We start from the raw sequence: 23435 nt of genomic DNA, 5'->3' as shown, positions 1-23435 counted from the left end.
CTTGGGCCCTGGACTGTGCTCAGTGGGGTGAGCAGAGATTTGAGCTCCCTCGGAGGCACTGCCTGCAGTTTGAATGGGTTTTGTGTCACGAGCATGGCTTGCACTGCTGAGCGTTGTGTTTTGCACATGCAAACCCTGCATTCAATTTAACAGCTCCAGCCCCAGCAGCATGCAGGCTCCAGGCTGTTCAAGTCACAGGTCCGGGCTCTGCAGACCCATAGCATAGGCTTGTTTACTGAGGGCAAAAGCAGCTCTTAATCACCAAGTGGCCAGGTCATAGAGCAGGAAATGCAGCAGAGCCATTTCATCACACATGAGCCTTCTCCACACTAAGAGATAACTTCAAAATCAATGTGTGTGCTTATGGTTTCCAGCAAGGTCAGTAAGAGGTGCCTTTCTCTTCAGCCACCTGCAGACGTAGATGATGTGTTTGCCCTGTACAGAATGTCTTCTTGGATGTGTGAGATCTGCAACATCCACCCTGTTCCCCTCCTCTTTCCTTTCTGTTCCCTCTCCTCGTGCAACTTCCTCACCTCTGCTCCTCCAAAACCACTGCAAATACTCAATGTTTCCACAGAGCCTCCCATTCCCTGCTTAGCCAAAGCCCTGGTGGGTCTCAGAGAGGTTTTCTCTTCCCAAAAGTCGGCACAGATGGATGCCATACTCCAGCGAGGGTGTAAGGAATACACATGCAAAGTGTGTTGGAAGGCGCTGCTCTCCCCAGCAGAGATGGGGGCCTTGGGCCATGCCTTAAGTCAAACTTGTTTGTCCCCTTTTATCTGGAAGTAAAGGAAAATGGCATCAGTGTCTGCAGAGCTGTGCATAACCCTCCTGCAGATTGCAGAATAGGCTTGTTCCTTATCATCTTGGATTAAATCAACAGTGAGAGGAATTAAAGGTGGCACAGCGAGACCCAGAGTTTTCCTGGCATCTTTTTGACATGTGTAAAGCATTACATTTGCGCATTCATTTCAATGTAATTAATTGTTGCCTGGCTTAATGAATTGGGTGACTTGGGGATGTGCTAAATATCCTTTACCCACCACAGAGACACATGGAGTAGCAAGGGGAAGTTTGTTCCTTTTTCTAGAGGGAGGTTATATCAAATACCCCACATTTCTAAGGGTTCTAGGGGTCCCAGCATCACATGTACAATAATCAGAAATGCGTCTGCAGGTTTCTGAGGTCCAGTTTAATCTGCAGGTCTACAGACTGCCCTCTCATGCTAAAATTAAGAGATAATCCAAAATGGAAGTGAGGAGTCTCTGATAGGCCTAGGCTGAAAATGAACCTTTTTAAGTCCTGACCGAAGGCAGCTCAGCCTCTCTGAGGAGCACAAGTGAGGGAGGTGCATGTCAGCTCTAACAAACACCATTTCAAGAGGTACTTTGCAGAGCCGAGCACCTTTCTCACTGGGATCATAAGGAGCCAGCACCTACTCGTGCTTCCTTCCCTGGGCCCTGCTCCAGGGATACCTCACATCCTCCTGGGGCATTGACACAGAGGGAAGATTGTGCATTTTATCCTTCTTGGCACCACTTGTGCTCCCTTCTTATCGCATTGCTACAGCTCCTGACATTCCTGTCTCTGCTCCCTATAACTGCTTCCTGATGAGGGTACAAGGCTTCCCCTCCTGCTCGTTTTGTTCCCTCAGTGTCCCTCCACCACCATCTTTTTGGCTGATGTTACTGCCCCAGCTCTCCAACATGCATTGGAAACACTGAGTCCTGAACAGAAACTGAACAGAAATTCCCCGGCTCTACTCTGTTGCCTTTTGTCCTCACACCTCAAACTCCCCCTGGAAGCTCTGGATTGCTCCCCCCTTCCCAGGAAACATCCCTCTGCACCCTGTGCAAGGGGGCTGCGGTACAGCGTGCAGGAGGCAGAAGCAGCAGCTGTGAGCCAAGCCCCAGCGCCTGGCCCACATCAGCCTTGCAGTGATTTCAGATGGAAGTTTGGATGCTTATTCCTGATGGGCTCTCCCCTTAAATTCTCCCACAGAAACTTTTTTCCCAGCCTAGCCCTGCTTCCCACTTTGAGATGGTTCCTCCCAGGCCAGATGCCGTATTATCTGGAGTGACTTTCCCTCCCAGCCTTGTTTTCCTCCTACTCCTGAGTCCTTTGTCTGGCTGCCAAGTGGAACAGCCCTGCCAGGCAGACAGCTGCTCAGCATCGCCACGCGGGTGCTGCCCTATGGGCTGAGGAGCCGATTCCAGGCTCATTCCATCTTTGAGGGGGACGTTCTGCCTTGGAAATGGCGTGTACCACAAGGAGGGAAAGCATCTAGCACCTGTAAAGCTGTCCAAAGAGACCCGGAATGTTTAAGAGAAAGAGGCACAAATGCTACTCTCGGTTTACCTTCGAGATATCGTGAGCAGCAAGCCTGCTCTCTCCTGCTCCGGCTGGAGGTCTCCCTGGAGGACCACCGAGCGCGAATGAGAAGTTTCCAAGACCTCAGCCACAAAAGCACAGGCCTGGAATCTCTCTAATGAGAGTTTTCCTCTCTGCAGTTTGCCAGGCAAACAGGCACCAATATCAAAACCAGCCTGGATTCCAATGAAAACCAGCAAAGAAAATAAGAGGAGAAGGGAAACAGCTTCATTTTGCTTGTTAAGAACAGACAAATCAAGCTACCGAGCACCCCTCAGCCAGCAGGACAGCTCTGCCGAGCACGGGGTGAAGCCGGGAGCTTGGGATAAGGGGCTTCTCCTTCCTCCCTCTCGCTCGCAGGGATGGATTATCGCATTATCCCCGCATTGCAGGGCTGCCCTGCATCGTCTTTCCAGACAAACGAGTGCTCCACCCTGCCCGATCCCTTCAGTTTGCCTGCAAGGACTCTCCCTCTTGCCCTGCGGGCTGGACTCCTGCTTCCCTCCCACTCCGAAGCCCTTGAAGGCCGTGCCAAGGAGGGCGGCCCATGCACAGTGAGCTGGCACGGCTGCGCCCAGCCCTGCCGCTGGCTCCGGGCAGGGGATACCCCACCCTTTGGCTGGGGCAGAGAATTGCTTTGATCCCAGCCCTGTCTGGGAAAGCTCCTGGGCCTGCTCTGTGTCCAGGGGCAGAGGAATGGCAGCAGAGCCGAGGAATCACAGCAGAGCCGAGTGCTGGCTCCAGTGAAGAGCTTTCCTTGACACACACACAGGCTCAGATGCCCTCATCAAATCGAGTCCATGCCATATGGCGTTTCATTTTGGAGGGGCACATGGGGGTAAAGCCTCACAGAAAACCTTCCAAGTGCAAACCAAGTGTCACCAGAGCAGCGACATACCCCTGGAACAAATAATGGAGAGGCACAAACACCCCTGTCCCTCACAGCCTCATTGTGACACCAGCTGTGAAGCCTGGTGGGAGCATCCCTAATTGGTTTGTTACTGGTCATTTAGGCAAAGGAAGTGGAGGAGAGAGTGGAAGCGAAGCACAGGGCTGGAAAATGGAAATGACTGTGAGGAAAGGAATGTGGAGCTTCGCACCAATGGGGTGGGTGTGGGAGAAGAGCACAGGGCAGGGAGAAGGAGGAGACAAGAGGGTAAATGGCAGTGACACATCAGCACAGACTGGCAGAGAGCAGGGCATGACACAAGCAGCTCCTCCGTGGTCTCTGGTCAAGCAACACTGACACTGCTGGGCATGGGCACGGTGCTTCCTTCCCTCACCCAGGGCAGAGATTTCACTCTCCCAGGGGACAGGGAGATGCTCAAAGCATCAGGGCTTGAAAATGCTATTTTTGGGCAGCCAAATAATCAGACTCTGAATGTCTACCTGAAGGGTGACAGCAGGAGCCTACTGCCCTGTAGTACTCCTATGGACCCTGACTTCACCTCCTACAAAAGCCAAGTGGGGAGACCGCAGGGTCCCCCCCAAGTCTCTATGGAGCAGACACACTGTGGGTTTCCCCCCATGGAGACAGTGGCCAGCCAGCTGCTCTGATGGACTCTGCTTGGAGGCTCCATGTGTGCACACAAAGGGAGGGACAATCCGGATGTGGAGGATTTCCAGCCCTGGCAGATGCTGGTCACAGGAGATAATATCCTCTGTAACTGAAACTGCAGTCTTGAGGCAATGGAACGCAGCACGTCTGAGGCAGAGCCAAACGCAGAGCCCCAAGGCCTGAAGCATGGTTCTCCTGCCCAAAAGGGCTTTCAGGAGGCCAGGACATGGCATCCTCCCTGGAGCACGTGGGGCTGGGGCATGCCTTGCTCTTGCTGGGGACGAAACACCAGTGTTCTGCTTGAATCCACCCTAGGAAGCAGCAAAGGGGCAGTGGGACACATGTGGCCCTTGCAGCCCTGAGCTGAGGACTGAGGGCTCCCCACAAAAGGGGCAGGAGCTGTCACCAGGAGCATCCCAGTCCCGAGCTCTGCCTGCTCCTAGAGCCCAGTTCTCTGCCGTGGAGAGGGTAATGCTGGGGATGGTGTGTGGGGCACAGCCACAGGCTCAGAGCTTTGCTGTTCCATTGCTTATGTCTATGTTTTTATTCACTCCAAGAAACTTGAGGGGAGATCTTACCCAGGAGTAATTAAATCACTTGCACCCTGGTTTATGATGTAACTCCTGTCTCTCTGGCTGAGCTGATACAGATCAGTTTCATGCCCTGTGTGTTTTGCAGGCGCAGTCAATTCATCCACCTTATAAATGTGGAAGGAAGGAACATATAAACCAGACCTGGACTTCCAAAAGCAGCTCCTGAGCTGCCTCGCTGGCGTTTTTAAGGTATATTATTTACAGGTTGGACAGGAGCCAACCAAAACCTCTGAAGACGTCTCTCCCTTACTCACAGAACAAAGTCTAGTTCTTTATGAAAATGAATAATTAAATGCTGAGGTTTGGGCATCTCCATTTAGTGCTGAGAACTTGGCATCCTCCGTGCTCCAGATCTGGGGAAAACGAGAATGAGAGTCAATAGAAAATGATTTACAAAAATAAGATGAGATTAGTCTGTTTATCCCAAACTAACTCTGTGGATAAAGGGAAGAGATTTGCATGCTCTGCATGAACTGTGAAGCAGTTGATGCTTTCCAATCTTGATACAGTTTTTAATATAAACTCTCCTCCCTTTTTCAAGCTCATCTCAATTGGCATTTGGAGACCATCATGGATCTGCTCTTTACCAGCAAAGCCAGTTTAATCAGCCAGTCACAGTAACCACGGTAAGTGCCAGCTATTTAAGAAAATTGAAAGATGCTTGGGTTATTACAACATGACTCCTACCAGGATGAAGGACCCTCAAATGGAGCAACAATGAGGATGTTTAATGTATGCAGAAGTCTTGCTGGAAGGCATTCCAGTATAAACAGCAGGGGTAAATGCTACAGCAGAAATTAAAAGGGAAAAATACCCAAGGTAGTTGTTGATTCATTTTACATTTCTTTTACCCCAAAAAGCCCTCAGTGCAGAACTGGTTGTGTCCCCCAGTTTGTCCTTGGTTAGAGTATAAATCCTTCTGAATATCGCTGTAATATTTTAGTGCTGGGCACTCAAAGTTCTGCCACTTGGTGGGAGCACAGCTGGCACACACCAGCACTGTCTGCACCCAGGGACACCCAGTGCAGTCCCACACTGGAGAACAAAGGCTTTAAGGTTGGCAAAGGGTTGTGATTTGGGCTGGCAATAAAAAGGACACACACAATTCATCTTAAATGTTACACAGCTTTGGAATTCTGGCCTGTGGAACTGTTAAAGGTGGGGGCTAAAGAAGTCCTAAAAGCCAAATCCTACTTTACAATAGAGCGTATCCTTTGCTCAGAGGAAGCCTCACAGCAATAGGTGTTGCGGGGATGGGGCACAGCCCCTCCACAGCATCACTGGGAGATGCTGAGGCAGTGAACACCCGCCTCAAAGTCCAGCAGCAGTGGGACTCTATGTTAGTGACTGAAAAAGGAAACAAATGACCTGGCAAATAAGGACATTATGTGCCTGCAGTGAACCTGGCACATTCCTGGGCATCCTCTCCAAATCAGGAAGCAGATACATAAATATATACGTATGGAATCAGGAATACCAGTAGAAATGTCTCCTTACCCTTCCCAGTGCAAATCAAGTACAGAACCGCTCTTCCATAGGTATCCTGTCTCTAATATTAAAGTTATGCCCTAAGTTCAAGAACACAAACTAAACTTAGATGTTGCAAATAAAAATAGAACAGAGGTTGATGCAGGTGTTTAAGCACCACAGGACTCCTATAAACAAAGACATTGCTTAAATCAAAATCTTTAAGTGAAAGACTCTATATATGAGATTTGGCTTCAGCTTAAACCTGTCCAGTTCCTGTTCTTGAATCTTACACCTGCCTCAAGCTTCAGTTACTCATCTCGACCCATTAAGAAACAGTGAAGTACATCAAGTAAATTCTTGCTTTTTATTTAGCACTCTTTAGTATAAGCTTTTAGGGACAATCTGCTCTCAGCTGTAAGAGCTGTGGCTGAGCAACTCCATCATTTCCAGTCTTTCCTTCCCTCCATGTTAAAAAGAATTGGTGTTTTCCAAGCTCACTGCCCAACCTGAGCAGCAGCAGACGAGGCCAACACTGCCTGCAGTGGGGTGTCCACCACTGAGGTCTCCCAAACCTCATTCCACACTCGGGCATGGTCGTGGCACTTTACTCCTTCTGCCAACCCCCTCCATCTCTGCCATGAGAGCCCGTGACAGGGAACCCCACATGGCACTGACAGAACACCGCTGTTGCTCTCCACATTCATTGCTCAGGTTTGCACTGACCACAGAAGCTACCAGAAGCATTGGGTGATGGGTGCAGCTGGACGCTTCTTGCTGTGACTCTCCCATCTATAGACTTCACCAACCACTTAATTCAGGGAATAACTGTATGGACACAGACCTTCCCAGGGAGAGGGGAAGGGCAAAACCTGTGTGACAACACAGCTTAGGGACTAAGGCAGTGCAAGAGATTCCTCGTTAGTCTCTAAGTCCAATACAAATACGTATGTTTATATCTGACAATTCAGAATATGCTCCATTGCTTCAAGGGTAAGAAAGTTCCACTGCTGCCATTTTGCACATTTGGACCTTATTCCCCCAGGGGATACTCAACCACAGACATGTCCTCCCTACTCTCGAATCGCCACCTTTCCACGGGGTTTTCCAGTGGGAGTTAACGTTTAATACGGATGCAGCAATCATACTTTTAAATGTTAGGAGAGCGGGCAGGTCCTGTTGTTGATGCGTTTAGTCCTAGAGCTTATATAGTAGGGGCTCACTGAACACCCCACTGGAGATACTAAGTGGGAGAAATGGGAATGGATTTTAGGATTAAAGCTCAATACCTGAAAAGACTAAAGAAAAACGACATGTTTCTAATAGAGGCACAGGAAGTGGATGCTCCGGTCACAGAAGGACATCAGGAATCCATTTCTCTCAGGAAAATGCATTATACACTAAAAATACATCCTAAACCCACATTGCATCAAAGGGCGATGGGAGACAGACAACTGAGAGCTGGGGGAAAAAAGATGACAACGCGTAACATCCACAATGCACGCACACAGCCCTCGGAAGGTTTATATATGCTCTATATGTATTTCCAAGTACACACAAAGTGCCTGTTTGGCAGGTTGAGAAAATAGGAATACATCTTGGGAAGGTCATGAAGGAAAAACAAACACAAAAGGAAACCAGGAGTTATTTACATTCAACAATTCAGTAGCCTTTAACATCTCTATATACATACATACTCTCCCGATATATGTACAGACTGCGACGGCATCTGAATGAAGCTTGTTCCAAATGCAACAGAAAGATACACCACCCCCCCCCCCCTTGGTAATTCACTTGACAAATGTTTACAGGTTGCAGAGCTTTTCTTCATTTACAAAGGCAATACTGCACGCTGACAACTCCGAGTCCTTACAAGAGGTGTGTTCCCAATGCACTGCACGGAGATGGGGAAAACAAACTGAAAACTTGCTGCGCAGAGAGCGGTTTAATGGGCTGTAATTGCAGTTCCTGTGCCGGACACAGCTCAGGTATGAAACGATTTAAGAAGTCAAAGTTTAGCTGATGTCAAGGGACAGCTTCAAAGAGAAAACTCCAAATTTTATCCCTTCAGTTCCCAAGTTAACTCCAATCTGCACCTTCCCCTCCTACAGCACGGTTCCAAAACTCAACGCAGTACAGAAATTACTACTGGTTTACATTTAGCTTTGCCCCTGTTAGGACACATCTACACTTTGTAAGTCTGAAATCCATTTCAGGTGGTGATTTGTACAAAGCAGATCAATGGCCCACAAGAAGGAAGAAGAGACCATAATTTGCATGATGTGACAGTCAAGTCTCTCCTCTTTCCTCCCTCTGAGGATGTTTGTCTTCTGAGCAATGCTGCAGGATACTGCAGAGCTGTTCCTTATCCCATCCCCAGTGCTATTTATATCCCTTTTCTCCCCCAAGCTTTATCAGAGCTCACAGGAGGAACAAACGACTACCCAGAAACCACACCCCAACCACCGAGCAGGAATTTTCAAGAGGAAAAATGTTTCTGTAGCTTGAAGGCTCTTTTCTGTTTGATGTTAACCTTTAAGTTGTTAGAACACTCCAGAGCTGTGGGTGCAGCTGTGTTAGTAAGTGAATGACAAAGCCAACGCATGGATGGTGGCAAATAGCACAGAGCAGGCAAAGGAGAGGAAGTAAGGGAAGAGAGCTCTGGAATGGGAATAGTTCTTATGGATCCTCTTAAGTGCTGTTGGGTTTTTCCCTCTAGGGGACACTAGTCCATGGGGTTTTAAGTGGGTGTGAACAAAGAGCATGTGCTATCAACACCCAGAGCAGTGTGGCTTGGTTATCCATACAGGATATCCCACTCACTGCTCATCCCAACAACCAAAGTTAGTACAACAAGCTGGAAGAGCACTGAGGAACTGAAGTGCATTTAACTAATGACTTATTTAAAACCAACACAACACTGTTTGTGAACCTACCACTTCTAGAGCCATCTCACTGAGGATTAGGACCTAAATGTTACGTTACCATCTCAGACAGGGAAAGTTTCTACACCAAATAGTAATAATTAAAGAGAGAGATAGCGAAGCACACACAGAGCTTGCCGTTACTGGCACTCTCTGCTGCAACACCAATCTGTCAACATCCCATCACTCTTCCTGGACTGGATGCCAAATACACCCAGTGGTGGGTATGAAACCCACGAGTGTCCTCCCCCACACCCTCTCTGTGTCTGGGTTTTCCAGGGCACAGTCAGCTCCTACTGGCCTTACAGCACTCAGGTAAGCTTCCCCTCCCTACTGCAAGCTTAAAACCCTCCTGAACACCTATTGCCTGCAGTGCAAGCACTGTACAGAGGTGGAGCAGGTGCTACAGCAACAAGGAACATGCTGATTTATTCTAGATCTGTATTTAGTGAGCAGCATGTGCCGAGATTCATCCCCTCCAGCACTCCAGGCTGGAAGCTGAGGAAAGCAGGCAGACCCTCTGCAACAGCACCCTTTGGTGCCAGCCCAGGCAGCATTAACAGAACCTCAAGTGCAGTAATTCACCTAAGGGACTCACTTCAGCCTGAAGCTGTGGAACTTCTGGCTCCCTTCTTCCCTCTTCACGACCCTTGAATCTGGCTCACCCTTACCCTACCTCTATGGTGGATGTGCTGCTCTGTCAGGGGAGCGTCACTTAAAGCATGCATCCAGGTTTAAGCAGAGTTGACTTCTTGCCTCATTAATGAGTTCAGCTGAGACATTAGGGCTGCGAGACAGAAGCCTGGTTCAAGCAGACTGGAACATGCCAAGTCCTGTCAAATTCCAATTGTACAGACTTGTTAGTTCTTTTTGGCATACAGCGATTGCCTAAACAAGACTCCACTTCTTGTTAGTACAATAACTTTTATTTGACATCTACAAGATCATTATCTTGTAGGGTTTTTTTTGGACAGGTTTATACAATCTCAATTTTTCAATAGTGCAACCTGTGCAAGCAAGAAATGACAAACATTGTCCTTCACTTTCTTATAAACATCTACTATTATAGGCAAAACAAAACTTACCCATATTATAGATAAGTGACTATTCACATTTGTACATTACAATTTCTTTTAAACAGCTCCAGATAAACTCTACAATGTCTTACAACATATTAAACAGTATTCAAGTTACTGGGTAACAGAAACAGCACATACAGCGGAACCCTCAAGTGTTTCCCATTCTCTAATTTACAGCTCAAGTAGGTTTCATCTTACAAGTGACAAATTAAATTAGGTTAATGAAGTAAAAAAGAGAAGATTGTGTGCGAGATGGAAGTGAATTTGCACTTCAGTTTCTGTAACCACCTCGGAGTCAGGAAATGCTTCAATTGAAGGAAAAGAGGCATCCAGCCGCCTTTGCAGTACACAGGAGGAATACCATTAATACATTAAAAAGGAACTAAGTTTAATTTAAGATGTTTTATCACAAAAAAGAACATGTTGTAGACTCAAATATATAACCCCCAGGAGAGAACCAGAAAAAATGCCACACCTGGGTAGAAACACTATAAAAATGCAATAACCAATGCTGTACAACTAAGATTGTGTTTCTCTCCGAATTCCTGTCTTGTGTGTTCATCCTGTCCATGCCCGTTTCCAAAGACATGCACTGTCAAACAGAAACTGGGAAGGAACCTGAATGCATGATGTGCAACCTCTAGGTTTCATGCTTTTAGAAACTTATAAATTGAAGAGAAAAAACCCAATATATATTTTTCTATATATATACTCAATACATGCATTCAAGGATATCTCCCACAGCAATGGCATTGATGCACTGCGTTAAACCCTGAGCACTGTATGACAAAAATAAAGCCTGCTTGGGGATTTTCAAGCATTTTCAAACAAATTGTGGTTTTGTAGCTTAAAAGGCCAAAAGTAAAAGCAAACAGGAAGCACTACAGAGAGCATAAGGAAAGACAGATGCACCACCATAAACAACTGCTGGCTTTCAGTTCTACCAACCTTTTAAGATCTCTTTATTCCCAAAGTATTTGAGAGCACACAACTGAACTGAAAAATTTATATTTCTTTGGAATCTGTCCCTGATTTTTATGCAAGTGATATGCTTTTACAGCCTTTTCCTCAAAACACCAAAGTCAACACCTGTAGTTTGTCCTCTTTATGCATTGTTGAAATTGGTGATGCTCTGTGGGTGATGCTGCTGCCAGATCTGCTGCTGTTGTACTGCAAGCTGCTGCGACTGGTCTGACGTCGACAGGAGGTTTACAAGGGGCGATACACAATTTGCAGGAATGATCAGACCTGGAAACAGCAACAGATCAAGTGTTTTGTGAGCATGCAAACAGCTGGTTCATTAAAACCTCAGGCTGACGATTCCACCACTTCATTTGTGCAATGTCACCAGTGAGTTCCCAACGTCTGATCAAGCACACCTACAAGTTCTGCTCCTCAATAATTATCTTCACAAGTCACTTGATCCTTCAGGTCACACAGCATAGAAACAAGTTGCCGTTTTGCCCCTGAAGACAGAGCTTCCTCTTACATCACTTGCTGCCACATAAAATGACAAGTCAGCTCTTTTTTCTTTCCTATCTCTCAGGAGTTACACCACCATGAAAGTTTAAATAGGAAGTACTTATTTTCAGCATAGAAACATAGAATAGTTAGGGTTGGAAAGGACCTTCAGATCATCCAGTTCCAACCCTCCTGCCATGGGCAGGGACACCTCACACTAAACCATGGCACCCAAGGCTCTGTCCCACCTGGCCTTGAACACTGCCAGGGATGGAGCATTCACAACCTCCCTGGGCAACCCATTCCAGTGCCTCACCACCCTCACAGGAAAGGATTTCTTCCTTGTATCCAATCTAAACTTCCCGTTTAAGTTTTAACCCGTTACCCCTTGTCCCGTCACTACAGTCCCTAATGAAGAGTCCCTCCTCAGCATCCCTATAGGCCCCCTTCAGATACTGGAAGGCTGCTCTGAGGTCTCCACGCAGCCTTCTCTTCTCCAGGCTGAACAGCCCCAAGTTTCTCAGCCTGTCTTCATACAGGAGGTGCTCCAGCACCTGATCATCCTTGTGGCCCTCCTCTGGACTTAGAAAACTGTTGGAGCAGGAGCTGCCATGATGCTGCACATCCACTTAAGTCCACATTTAAACAAGTAGGGATGTTTCAGCCTCCGAGGTACCCGCTGTGAGGGCTTCACTAAGAGGTTCAGCAATGAGACCAAGACAGAATCATCCTGAAGTCACCCTAAACTATTAATTAAATGTGACTTTCAGTAGCTCAAAACACAAGAAAAAAACCCAACATTTTAAGGGCTTACTGTTCTTTGCCAGGAGTGGGGGGCGGGGGAGTGGATCCCTCATGGTTTCAAAGGTGGCTTGGCTGGAATAGACTAAATATGACACTTTTGATCCTAGTAAATCAGAAGAACTGGGAGAATATGTGTTTGGGTGCTTTCCTTCCCCTTTGGAACAACTTCCTCCTTCTTTAACCTGACTGAAAACAGTGTTTATACTACAAATATAAATATCAACAGCAGTGCTTCTGCCCCTCCCCAACATACACACTTGAGGTGCCTTTTGTCTCATAAGCATAGAATAGTTAGGGTTGGAAAGGACCTCAAGATCATCCAGTTCCCAACCCCCCTGCCATCTTTATAAGGGTCTCCTACTTGACTCTCAACACAGAGCAACCTGTAAGTTACAACTACTTTCTACTCCAAGATGGAAATAAAGAGCAGACGAGCCACTTACCTACAATCCTCTGCCCATCTTCTGTTCTTAGACGAACGATTTGCATTTTCACATTGGTACCACTCACAGAGGCTAGAACGCCTTCTACTTTTGTCCAGACGCTCAATACTGAACCACACAGGACGTAGTAAGTCCGACAGCGGAGTCCCACTTCACAAACTAATCCCAAGCCTGCCTTCTTACAATTGCCTCTCCTACAGCAGAGAGGAAAATAAGCTTTCAAAAGAATTCTGCAAACAGAAACCATCCAATTCCCTTCAGAATGAGACTTCAAGTTATTTAACGTGTATTCGGAGTTGAGCAAAGGCTGCAAGTTCACACTGAGGGAAGAATACTTCATCTACAGCATGCCTCTAATGGTAAAGCTCTGAGAATCTGAGACCACGTCTTCAAAGCGTACAGACAAGTGCTACGAAACCAAGGTCTGATCAGTATGTTTCAGAAACTCCAATATTAACCTGAAACTTCTACCCGTTACACGCTGCTCCTCAGGAATTAAGACATCAGCTGCTAAGTTCAGACACATGAGAGGCAGCACAAGAGCAGCTGTTTCTGACACACAGCTCATCTCCATAGGAAATATAAATATTTCCTCCCCAGATAACATCTGAACTATCCTACCACAATAATACAGCACAAGCCAATTTCATGATACTTCCACTGGAATGCTAATGTATAAATCACACTCATCTAATACATATAATTAGGACCCTAAGGGCAAGCGCAAAGCTTCATGTTCCACTCAAAGGTGGAGTCACTTGACTGGTCATAGGACAAGAAACACAAGATTTCACATGAGTAATAGAAGGACAGAAGTAGTTTAAGTGAACAGTTTAAGTACCTGTGTGCATACAAATACTAACCAGTAAGCATGAGTGCAGGTATCCGCAGAAGAGTTGTACTGCTCCAACCAGTGTGGCAGAGCATCTTCAGAAGGAACCTGGAAAAGTCATTCAAAGGGGGAATCACAATGAAGTAAAACACATCAAGACTTCGACAGAACAAAAACACGCACATAAAATTGTGTAAATGTCAAGGTATCTTTGCCACCCCTAGTAATGCATTAGAGTATTTAAAACATCAGCTGAAGATTCAGATTCGTTGCTTAAAACACACTGTACATAGCTGCTTATTTAAGAGCATGTTTGTACACCTTACATAGAAGTAAGACTTTTCCCCTTACTAGACCCTAACCCCCCCCATTTTCCATTACTACACCACACATTATTTATATTCAGAATGCTTCAGATATAGGAATGCAGAAACCACATAAATCTGCTTGAAAAGACCCATTTACAAGCTCCACTTTGGAAAAATAAGCCCCGTTTTTGACTTGCCAGAAGGATACATAAAAAACAGAAAAAGAAAGTCCTTATATTTCTTTTCAACCTTTAAGTTGAAAACCAACATCACTTTAATGGTTACCTTCTTATATTTCTTTTTCAGGTCTGCACATGTTTCTAGTTTGAGTTGTTTCCCAGTATTTGGTCTGTATACTAAAAAAAGCTTCTTTTTAGGATTCACTTCTTTTACTAGGATAGCAGTTTTCTTGTTATTTCTTATCTGGAAAGAAAAAAAACAACAACTTTAACATGCTGACAGTATCTGCCTTAAGTGATTCTATATTGTGCTCTTCAGAGTAATAGCACGTGTCTGTGTGCTCAGTAAGACAATAATAAGGACACCTTTAGAAGACAATACCACTAAATCTACATTAGCCTCACAACTCTTCCTTGCAGTGAAAGCATCTGGTTTCTTTATGCAGGTTTAAGTAAGAGCTATTAATTTGGGCTCACAGTCCCATCAGAAAACACCCTGAGCAGCTAAAAAGGAATGCTTTATAATGAGTGTTGGAAACAAACTTAACATGAATTCTAATGTAACACTGAAAGCATTCTGCAGAGCTGAGCAATAATTAATTTGAAGAGAAGACAGTGTATTGGGTTAGCCCCCAGAAACCTTCTCTAAACATAATCCAAGAGAAACAGAAGAATCTTACCTGTAGTGATAAATAAAATCCATCATCTGGACCCGTCTGTTCTGCCCAGATCTTAGTTGCTTCATCCCAAGACATTCCTCTCTCCACACTGATCTATAGAAGAAAGCCAAGCAGAGGGATCTGAATAGGAACAGACTTTGGAACAGTCACAGACACAGGAATTAAAGAACCATAGAACCAAATATTGCCCAGTGAAAGGCCAGGAACCTCCCCTCTCTTAGCCAAGTGCCACGTTTTAAAAACTCTATTGGCAAGCAAATGTTATTAGTTCCTACAAAGACGCCAGGGATTTAACTTACTGTGTACAGTTCTACATGTCCAGAGGTAGAATATCCGGGAGTTAAAAACTTCTTAACTTCTGCCTTTCTCACCTTCTCATCCCCAGAGCCCAAATCTTAAAAGGAAAGGACAGAGTTATTCCATTTCTCTGCTCTTACTGAAGCACAGAAGAGTACTGATAAACTGATTTACTCACCCAAGATGCCCATATCGTATCTTCCATTCTTTTTAGCATTTTGAATAACTGCACTTAACGTGTCAGAAAAGTACTGGAATAAAGCATTCTGCTGATGGACTTCCATGCCAAGAATTCTGTTCAGAAACTTCCCTATATTGTTATAATCTTAAAAAAAGAATAAGAAATACACATATTAGGTCAACAGAGATCAAGTTTGCTGACAGCAAGCTCTCCATCAGTATTCAAAGTCTTAAAAAGAGGAATTAAATCCGTTTATTCAAAAAGGAGGAAAACGTTCTGAAGTTTTCCCAAAAAGTCGCTTTTTAGATAGTTACAGCTTCAATTCTATCACTGGGAAGGCACTGTCGTGATACACGATATTCCTAGCAGCACTCCAAAGATCCATTAAGCACACAAATACCTTTATCAAGCGTTAGTATTCCAGATCTGTCTTCTACATTTATCAAGCCTACGCCAATCAATCCCTGACGGACATCTAGGAAAAGAAAGATGTTAAATCACAGCTGCTTTGCCATCTAAGGGTACAGAAGTGAAGGGATTGCCTGGTTAGCAACCTTGTTTCAGGATCTAAGTCCAAAACTTCTGACACCCCTCAAAACCATTACATGCAATTTCTACCCAATACACCAATAAGCAAGACAGAGCTTTACTTCTGCCCTTCCAAGAAGCACAGGCAGGGAAAAGTACTAATGGCCCTGTATATGAGGCCCCAGAACAAGATACTGCAACAGATAATGGGAAAGTGAAGTTAAACTGCCTTTAACACTCCAGCCAAACAGATACAGAATATGCCTTACACTGAGAGCTCATACATCTTGTTTCATACATGACTTCAATATTCAAGCAACACATGTAGGAATAACATCCAGTGAGAGCCTACCTGGGCCAGCTGATCTCTAGAATGATTTGCATTTCTGCATACTGGAGATCAAAAGGGAGCAATTACACCCGGTTAATTATAGTTACCTTTGAAGAAGTCTCCAGGAAAATCAGGAGGAGGTGAGACCATTGGTGAGTCCAAGTTCACAATGGATTTCATAACAATCTCTAAGGCATTTCTGCCATACTGCATAAGAAAAAGAGAGTTGTTCTAACAACCTGACCCAGTGTTTGTGCCTCAGCCCCAAGCACACACGGTTTAACAAGTATTTGTAATTCACAATGTTGCTTTCACTGCAGCAGCAAAGGAACTGGTTATTACAGCTCGCCAGTTTTAAACTCCACTCTATAAACAGCCCAATCTTCATTTGTAATTAGAATTGCTAAATTAATCTTTGAGTTGTGACTGAAAGGACACAGACCATTTACTTAAGACTTGGATTGTTAATATAGAAATGTACACACATTTGTGTTCCATTCCTCTGCAAACAGAGCTAAGAATGCTTACTGCTATGCCAGAAAGAGGCCTCCTATCAAGAAAGTAATACAGTTAAAGTAAAACACTTCACAGGAGATGAAAGGAATCCCTCCTCAACAGGTCATTTGTGATGTGTGGAATAACTCAGCATGAACTTTCAGACTGAAGAAGAACCATCACCTTGTTGTCAAAATTGAACCTGCTGAGGTCTCGAGTTTCTGTAGCCCGTCTGTCCCCATGGGTGAGGGCTCCCTGTAAAGACACATCTTTGTTATTAAATCAAGTGTTAAGAAAAGGAAACCCAAGTTCTGTTTTCTCTAATGAAGGATCAGATTTCTTGAAACAATCTTACCAAACTCTCCAGTCTTTTTGCAACGATAGATGCAAATCTCTGCTCTCCTGCCAACTCGGAAATGAGGAACACGTACTCTGGAGCAGTCACTTGGTTGGATCGGTGAGTTCTTCCTGGATAATTAAGTAGAAGCACACACATTAGTGAGAAATTCCACTTCACTGCATATTTCCAATGAACTATGAATTGTGAGGAGCAAAGAAAAAAGCCAGAACTTAATCCCACTGAAAATCAGTTTCTGCTGTAATACAGCCAACAGCAGGTTGTACAGAAACGCTCTACAGTTGTGTCAGCTTTCATAGAGACACCTGATACCTAACAAAACCCTGAGCTGCAGTGCAAGTCTGTTTGCTAAGTTTCTTTTAAAGCTTTCAAGTCCATCAGCTACAACTGTAAAGCTGATGCTGTTCATGGGTAAAGGAGAGTGGAAGGGTCCTTAAGTCAATCTTATTTTCTATGATTTAGCAGTGAATTCAGCTACTGAGTTTGCCAGGAAAGGAGACAAAAAAGGTCATTTACCAAACTGCTGTATTGCCCGATCCGCGCTCCACGGCAATTCCAGAGTCATGTGAACCCTCCGTCTCTGATTCTTAGCTCTGCGGTCTGCTTGCAGCGATATACCAGAGCTGGCAGCCTCCGAGATGATGGCAATGTTCTTTTGTCAAGAAAGGAGTTGTTAATTAGCAATAAATGCAAAAAATCAAGCTTCAGTTTCCCATGTCTAAAATATATAATCGTACAATCACTACTAACACAGGTCTGGAATGGTTTCACTGTTATTTGGACTTCCTATTGCAAGAAGGGGGAGGAGAGAAGCCTGGTTCCCTTTATCAGTTCAAAATGCTAACAAATTTGAGTGAAAGGAGTGGTTTTCACTTTACTTTTCAGGAACACCTTTCTGTGCAAACGAAGGCCGCATGCTGCAGTCCTGCCATTCCAAAGGGCAAGTCCCTCTGATGCTGGCTTGCACTTCAGAAGGAAAAGGGGAGGGACACGGGGAGCTTTGCTCTGAAAGCAAGCAACACACCACACAAAATGTTGCTGCTGACACTATAAATAACTTCTAATAACTGAACACATTTGCCTTGAAAGAATGCACAGGTTTGGACTGCGCACAAGTCACAGGAACACGAGTATTCACTCTGAATTGCAAAACCAGCCCGTATCATGCAACAGCTACATTTACTTGATTTGCCCTCTTGTGGTAGCATATCCCAAATGAACCACAGGAAAGGTTTGTGGTTTTTCCCCCCTCCTTCAGTTCTACCATTATTCCAGTCAGTATTTCCTTTCAGAGTGCAATTCAAAGGACAAAAGCTGTCCCTCTTCCCAGCATTACTTCTCAATCCTTGTTAAATTAAGCAGCCTCCATGTCTGCCCCCAGCCCCTCCCTGAAAGCTTTCTCATATCACGTCAATCAGTGGTTTTCCCCACTTCTCAGTTTCACTATTTCCTCCTGGAAGCAGAGGTACACAGTACTCCAGGTAAAGGAATCACAAATGTGGATGGTTTAGCTGCTTCTTAAACATAGGCTGTTTAAGAAGACCAGCTTAAAGCTTTCAGTTTGGTACATGTGCACACACCTCAAGCACAGGCTTCTGTGGCCACCCAAACTACAGCCTGGCCATGCTGCAGCCATGTATTAGCACTACTCAATGTACTGATTGAAAGACAAAATACACAACAGTGAACAGAAAATGCTTTCTAGTACTTAAGGGTACCAAAAGAAAAATCACTGCGGGATAACGGTGGAACCAAAACTTGAATAACTTAATCAGTGTCACTACAGCATCTGGCAAGGTTTTTTAAGGATTACCTTATCTCCATCCATGAACCTCTGCTTCTCTGTGATGTTCAGAATCTCAACAGGCACATCAAGTTCAGACCTCGACTCATAAGATATGCTGCCATCATCGTTGCTCACAACTCTCCCTTTGCGGCCCGTCATCTTTACAGAGAAAAGGGAACACAAGCTTGTTATGGCAACGCCAAAATTATTACATGACCAAAAACTTCAAAAATGATGCTACTGATTCATAGACCAACCTTAAAATAGATTAATTTTCTCCAAGTGCAAAACTGCATTAGAGAGCCTCAATTATTTTTGGTTGATGGCATTACCTGCTTTATGGAACATTTATTTAAAGGTAACTCAGGGAATCAAAAGTTTAAAGCATATCTATGTAGAAATTATATAGCAGTATACACTGCTGTCTATAAGGGATTCACCAAGAGTGCTAAGAAACTAAACCAACAGCTGAGATTGTCATTGATTTTAACAGGGTCTTTTAAATCACAGTGACATTTCTACATGATAGGCAGCTTACTAAAGACATGTTTCTAAAGTCATTGAGAAAGATAGTAATTCATAAGGCTTTTCCTAACACAGTTTTATTATACAGGTTCTTAATCTTCATTGCCTAGGAAGATGAACTAAAGCTGCCTTCTATGTTATAAACATCAGCTTCAAACTGGCTACAACTAGAGATATACACTACTCTAAAGCAAAGCAGCTAGTATGATTTACCCAAGTAGAAACTGTCACTCTCAGAAATAACCTGTTAACCTCTTCAGAGCTCTTCTCTGTATTCTAATACAATCTTCAAGTTTCTCTTTACTTCAGATGCATTCGAAGCAACCTATACCTAGTCCCCTGAGATTACTAAAACTGATAAACAAGTTCTCTTTAATAGATATGTAGCACACATGAAACCTTGAAGGAGGATTTACTGCAGCCAAATAACGTATGCCTGGCTGTAGAAAGCAAAACACCAAGTTTTTCTGCATGTGAACACCAGCCTACCTCAGCAACGTTTTCAGGACCACCCAGTTCATCTATAAGCTCATCCAGTGTGTTTGGTGGAAGATCTTCAGCCAGCTTTTCCAGTTTATCAAGCAGTTCTTTTTTCATTTGCTGAGCCCTTTCGACAGCATCCTGACTTGTTACAAAGCTGCTGTTTGTGTTACTGTTGGCTGGAATTTTAAGAGAGACTCTTTAACAGTTAGAAATGTCACTGCCTAACTGCTAAGAGAATCAATGTCAGAGAAACTTATTCTTACCTGACGTGTTGGTACTAGAGGTGGTGGTACCAACAGTGGAAGTGAAACAGCTAGGTCGTTTTGATCCGAGACCGGAAGCTAGTAAGGCACTTTGAATAGAATCTGGGTCTATGCTTTTCTTCTTTTTCTTGTCTTTATTCTTTTTATGCTCTTTTCTAATTAACCAGGGATCTAAAGTTAAATAAAGTTATTTTTAAGAAGTTGAACCTTTACAGGAAAAAAAAATCATCCTTTCCTTTGAAAAAGCCCATTCTCATTACAGAAGTCAGAACTCCAGTGTGTAAAATCCACTTACAAAAGATGCAAATCACCATTCTAGTACCAATTCCAGTCTCATTAGACTTAAACTACATGCTTATCAAGCACTTCGTTTCGGCTCACTGAAATGGTTAGGCAAGATTTTATGCTTACTATCTGCAAGTACAGCTACTTGCTTGATGAGACACTTAAAACTGTCTTACCATCTTCATCATCTTCACTGGATTCATCTCTGAACGGGTTGAAGTCATCATCATCTCCAGAACTCAAAAACCTGGAGCTCTCATTGTCACTTTCTTCATTGTCCGAAGCATCAGACTCACTCTCACTCTCATCAGAGCTGCTACCTGCAAGGCCACCTGTTTTGCGAGCTTTTTTTGCTTCTCTGCTTATTTCTTCACCTAATTCCATCGTCACCCCAGAAGAAAAGTTCAGTTAGTTTAGACCTTTTAGCTTATTTTTGAGACTTGTTTTACCAACACTGCAAACACACTAGAAAAATATTCACCTTCTGAAACCAGAAATGTTTCAAAGAATCTAAGATTTAAGACCTCTCTTTTTATTATCACCTACTTTTCAGTAAGAACATACATCAGTTTGGGAAGGGAGGTGGTTCGGGCATTCCTTTAGGAAGCCTCAAAGAAAGCGAACATTTGTGTAACTTCATCAGAAAGCGGTCTGACACATGCAAGTCATTTGGGGACAAAGTCCCATACTAGATCAACCCAATTCTGAGCAAAGAAGTAACCAGAATTTACAGGTTATAATGCTTCAGAGAGGTTTAAAACAATCTATTAATGGAAGTTTCTTGTAGCAGACTTGCAATACATGCTCTTTCATGAATGATTATACCCATATTTGCACTCCCATATTTTTCCCAGAGTTCACTCTTGGGCAGCTCTAAAATTGCTATTTTCTGGCATTAGTGTAGGAACTTAAGCATTACCTTTCCGTTTCTTTATTTTGTTCTCCTTACAAGGGCTGTCTCTGGGTGAATTGTTATTACTTTGAGCAGTCAAGTCAATTCCCAACAAGCTAAACAGCTTCTTCCTGTCAGGAGCTGGAAAGTGCTTTTCAATAAGAGACTGGAATACTCCTCTGTGTAAGGAAAAAAAGGACCCTTCAGTCAAATTTGCATTTACTTAAAGTAGAAACCAGTAAAATGTCACAGCTTGCGTGGCTTCTCTGAAGAATTATTCCTTGTGAATGCTATTACACAAGGAAGCTGTACAATTATCACCCCTATTGCTGTCTCTGTCACCTTAAAAGTAGGAGACATTTATTCTACAGCACTGTTACTTATAGCTTGCTGAATAAGCTTTTGGTATCAAGTGGTATTGCTACTGCCATTTTTTTATTGCTTCAAGTTTAGATGACAGATTCAGCAAGGTGGTCTCAGGATTGGATCTGGCTCATCTGATAGAAGAGGAAAGACATGACTAACTCATTTTGCAGTGTACACTTGGCAAGCCTTCCCCTCCTCCCAGTTTGAGAACAGGACCAGCTTTTTACACCTGAGAACACCGTTTCAGAATGTCAGCAGAACCAGGAACTAACCAATGGTTCCACTTGAGCAATACTGTCAGATCTATGTACAGCAGCTTAAGAACTTCAGTACTAAAGGTACCCCCAAGTTTCTGTGCACTGATGCATGTTTTATACATGAAAGGACAAACACTAAACTGGATTAAGATTAGTTTTGTAAAGAACAGTTCTAAGACTTCAGGCTTACTTTGCTGTAGAAACAAAGTCATTCAGTTCACCACCACCTTCCTCCAAAGCTTCTAATGTTCTTGCTTCTCCTGTTGACTGCAGGCCAATAACAACACACTGAAGGACAAGTGAACACAAGACATTGTTAATAAGATCACTCACTTGTAAGTTTATTTTTGCTTGAATTTCTGCTCACTAAATAGCTTCAATACCACAGAGTACAAAACCATGCTACTCTGTCTACTACTGTGTCTGAAGATACTTTATTAAAAACAAAAACCCAACAGCTTTACATTTAACAAAGGTATTTAAATATAGGCCTTGATCAACTTACCTTCCCATTCTTGATTTCTTCCCGAGCCAGCTGCACCACCCTCTTTACTTTAGATGCTATGCAAAGGTACTTGAAGAACCTCTGGTGAGCTGACCAAAACTGACCCCACATGGACTTCTTCATTCGTTGTTCTGCATCAATAAGGTCGGCTGCTTGCTGAAACCTCTCTCTAGCACTGACCCACTGAGGAAGAAAATGTTAATGGCTTTGCATGTCACATTTCAAGGCTACACAGGTCCACTGTTCAATAGCCAAATAAAGACAGGAGTTTAAAGTTACAATGCTATGGGACTGAAAGACAAGGAAACTCAGAATACATCAAACAAAGCTCACAAAAAACATAGCTCACAAAAAACATAGCTAAGCTTAGTAGATTCAGAAGATAATTACTCTCATAATGAAAAGCAGACACATTTACATTGCTAACACTGCAAACATACACAGTATTTTCTAATTATCCAGTTTCTCCATGAATACATTCCAGTTAAGGAAGCAAAGAACAGTGCCCATAATTAAGCATGAAGCAAGAGCCCAAGAAGAGAAAAACCCCACTGCCTTCGTTTCTACAACACTGTGTTATAGCAATTGTTTCCAGATTAGGTAAAGTAAGCCTTGGACACAAGCTTAGCAATTCTTCTAAACAACATCCATAAGAACGTGCTGTTTTAAAGCTGTTATATACCTGTCAAAGATAAAGTTTTATTCTGGTAGCCATACAACATGAATTAAGTTATGCTTAAGCACCTCTTAAGCAGGTAAAGACCCTGCTTATTTTAAGCTTTGTCCAAGGAATAATTATTTTTATTCTATGTCTATGAATGTGCACTCCAGAGAAAGACATTCTGCTTAGCATATGGGTAAAACTATTAAAGAACAACATGAAAACATAACCTGCAGGTGAGCAAACATTAAAAGGGAATCAAAGCTTCAATGCTTTAGATTTGATCTGCCACGTGATTAAAACCATCACCCTGCACTGTTTAACTACAAGCACCATTCCACCATACCACTGCAATGAAGAAGAGCATACAGCCTGTCTAACCTTTTGCAGCTTGTTCTCAGCTCAGTTGCATAAAGGGGGGAGGACTGTAGCACAAAAATACAACTAATATGCGAGCAGCCTTATCTTAGGCTGCAATGACCAAACTCTGAAGTACTACTAGAAGGCAGTGGATTTGGTAGATA

General features: G+C 43.7%; 1 protein-coding gene across 4 annotated transcripts in view; it reads right to left on the bottom strand.

Moving 5' to 3' along the window:
* Positions 1-9816: 9816 nt before the first annotated feature.
* The window catches only part of SBNO1 (strawberry notch homolog 1), a 32009-nt gene continuing 18390 nt past the window's right edge, over positions 9817-23435 (bottom strand). For all 4 annotated transcript variants that reach the window (XM_057422047.1, XM_057422045.1, XM_057422048.1 and 1 more), the window contains 19 exons: positions 22251-22433; positions 21936-22033; positions 21150-21301; positions 20407-20604; positions 19946-20116; positions 19689-19858; positions 18702-18833; positions 17405-17540; positions 16886-16998; positions 16714-16785; positions 16143-16242; positions 15577-15651; positions 15174-15320; positions 14998-15092; positions 14699-14791; positions 14125-14262; positions 13563-13639; positions 12700-12893; positions 9817-11239 (listed from right to left, as the gene is read on the bottom strand). In XM_057422047.1, the coding sequence (XP_057278030.1) occupies positions 11097-11239; positions 12700-12893; positions 13563-13639; positions 14125-14262; positions 14699-14791; positions 14998-15092; positions 15174-15320; positions 15577-15651; positions 16143-16242; positions 16714-16785; positions 16886-16998; positions 17405-17540; positions 18702-18833; positions 19689-19858; positions 19946-20116; positions 20407-20604; positions 21150-21301; positions 21936-22033; positions 22251-22433 (2487 nt within the window). In that variant the 3' untranslated portion in view covers positions 9817-11096. The remainder of the gene's footprint in view (positions 11240-12699; positions 12894-13562; positions 13640-14124; positions 14263-14698; positions 14792-14997; positions 15093-15173; positions 15321-15576; positions 15652-16142; positions 16243-16713; positions 16786-16885; positions 16999-17404; positions 17541-18701; positions 18834-19688; positions 19859-19945; positions 20117-20406; positions 20605-21149; positions 21302-21935; positions 22034-22250; positions 22434-23435) is intronic.

The sequence above is a fragment of the Pezoporus wallicus genome, unplaced genomic scaffold (genome assembly GCF_028554395.1).
Source record: "Pezoporus wallicus isolate ANWC-B61680 ecotype Strahan unplaced genomic scaffold, APGP_CSIRO_Pwel_v1 contig_12728, whole genome shotgun sequence".
Classification (NCBI taxonomy): Eukaryota; Metazoa; Chordata; class Aves; order Psittaciformes; family Psittacidae; genus Pezoporus; species Pezoporus wallicus.
This window is presented reverse-complemented; position numbering and strand designations above follow the sequence as displayed.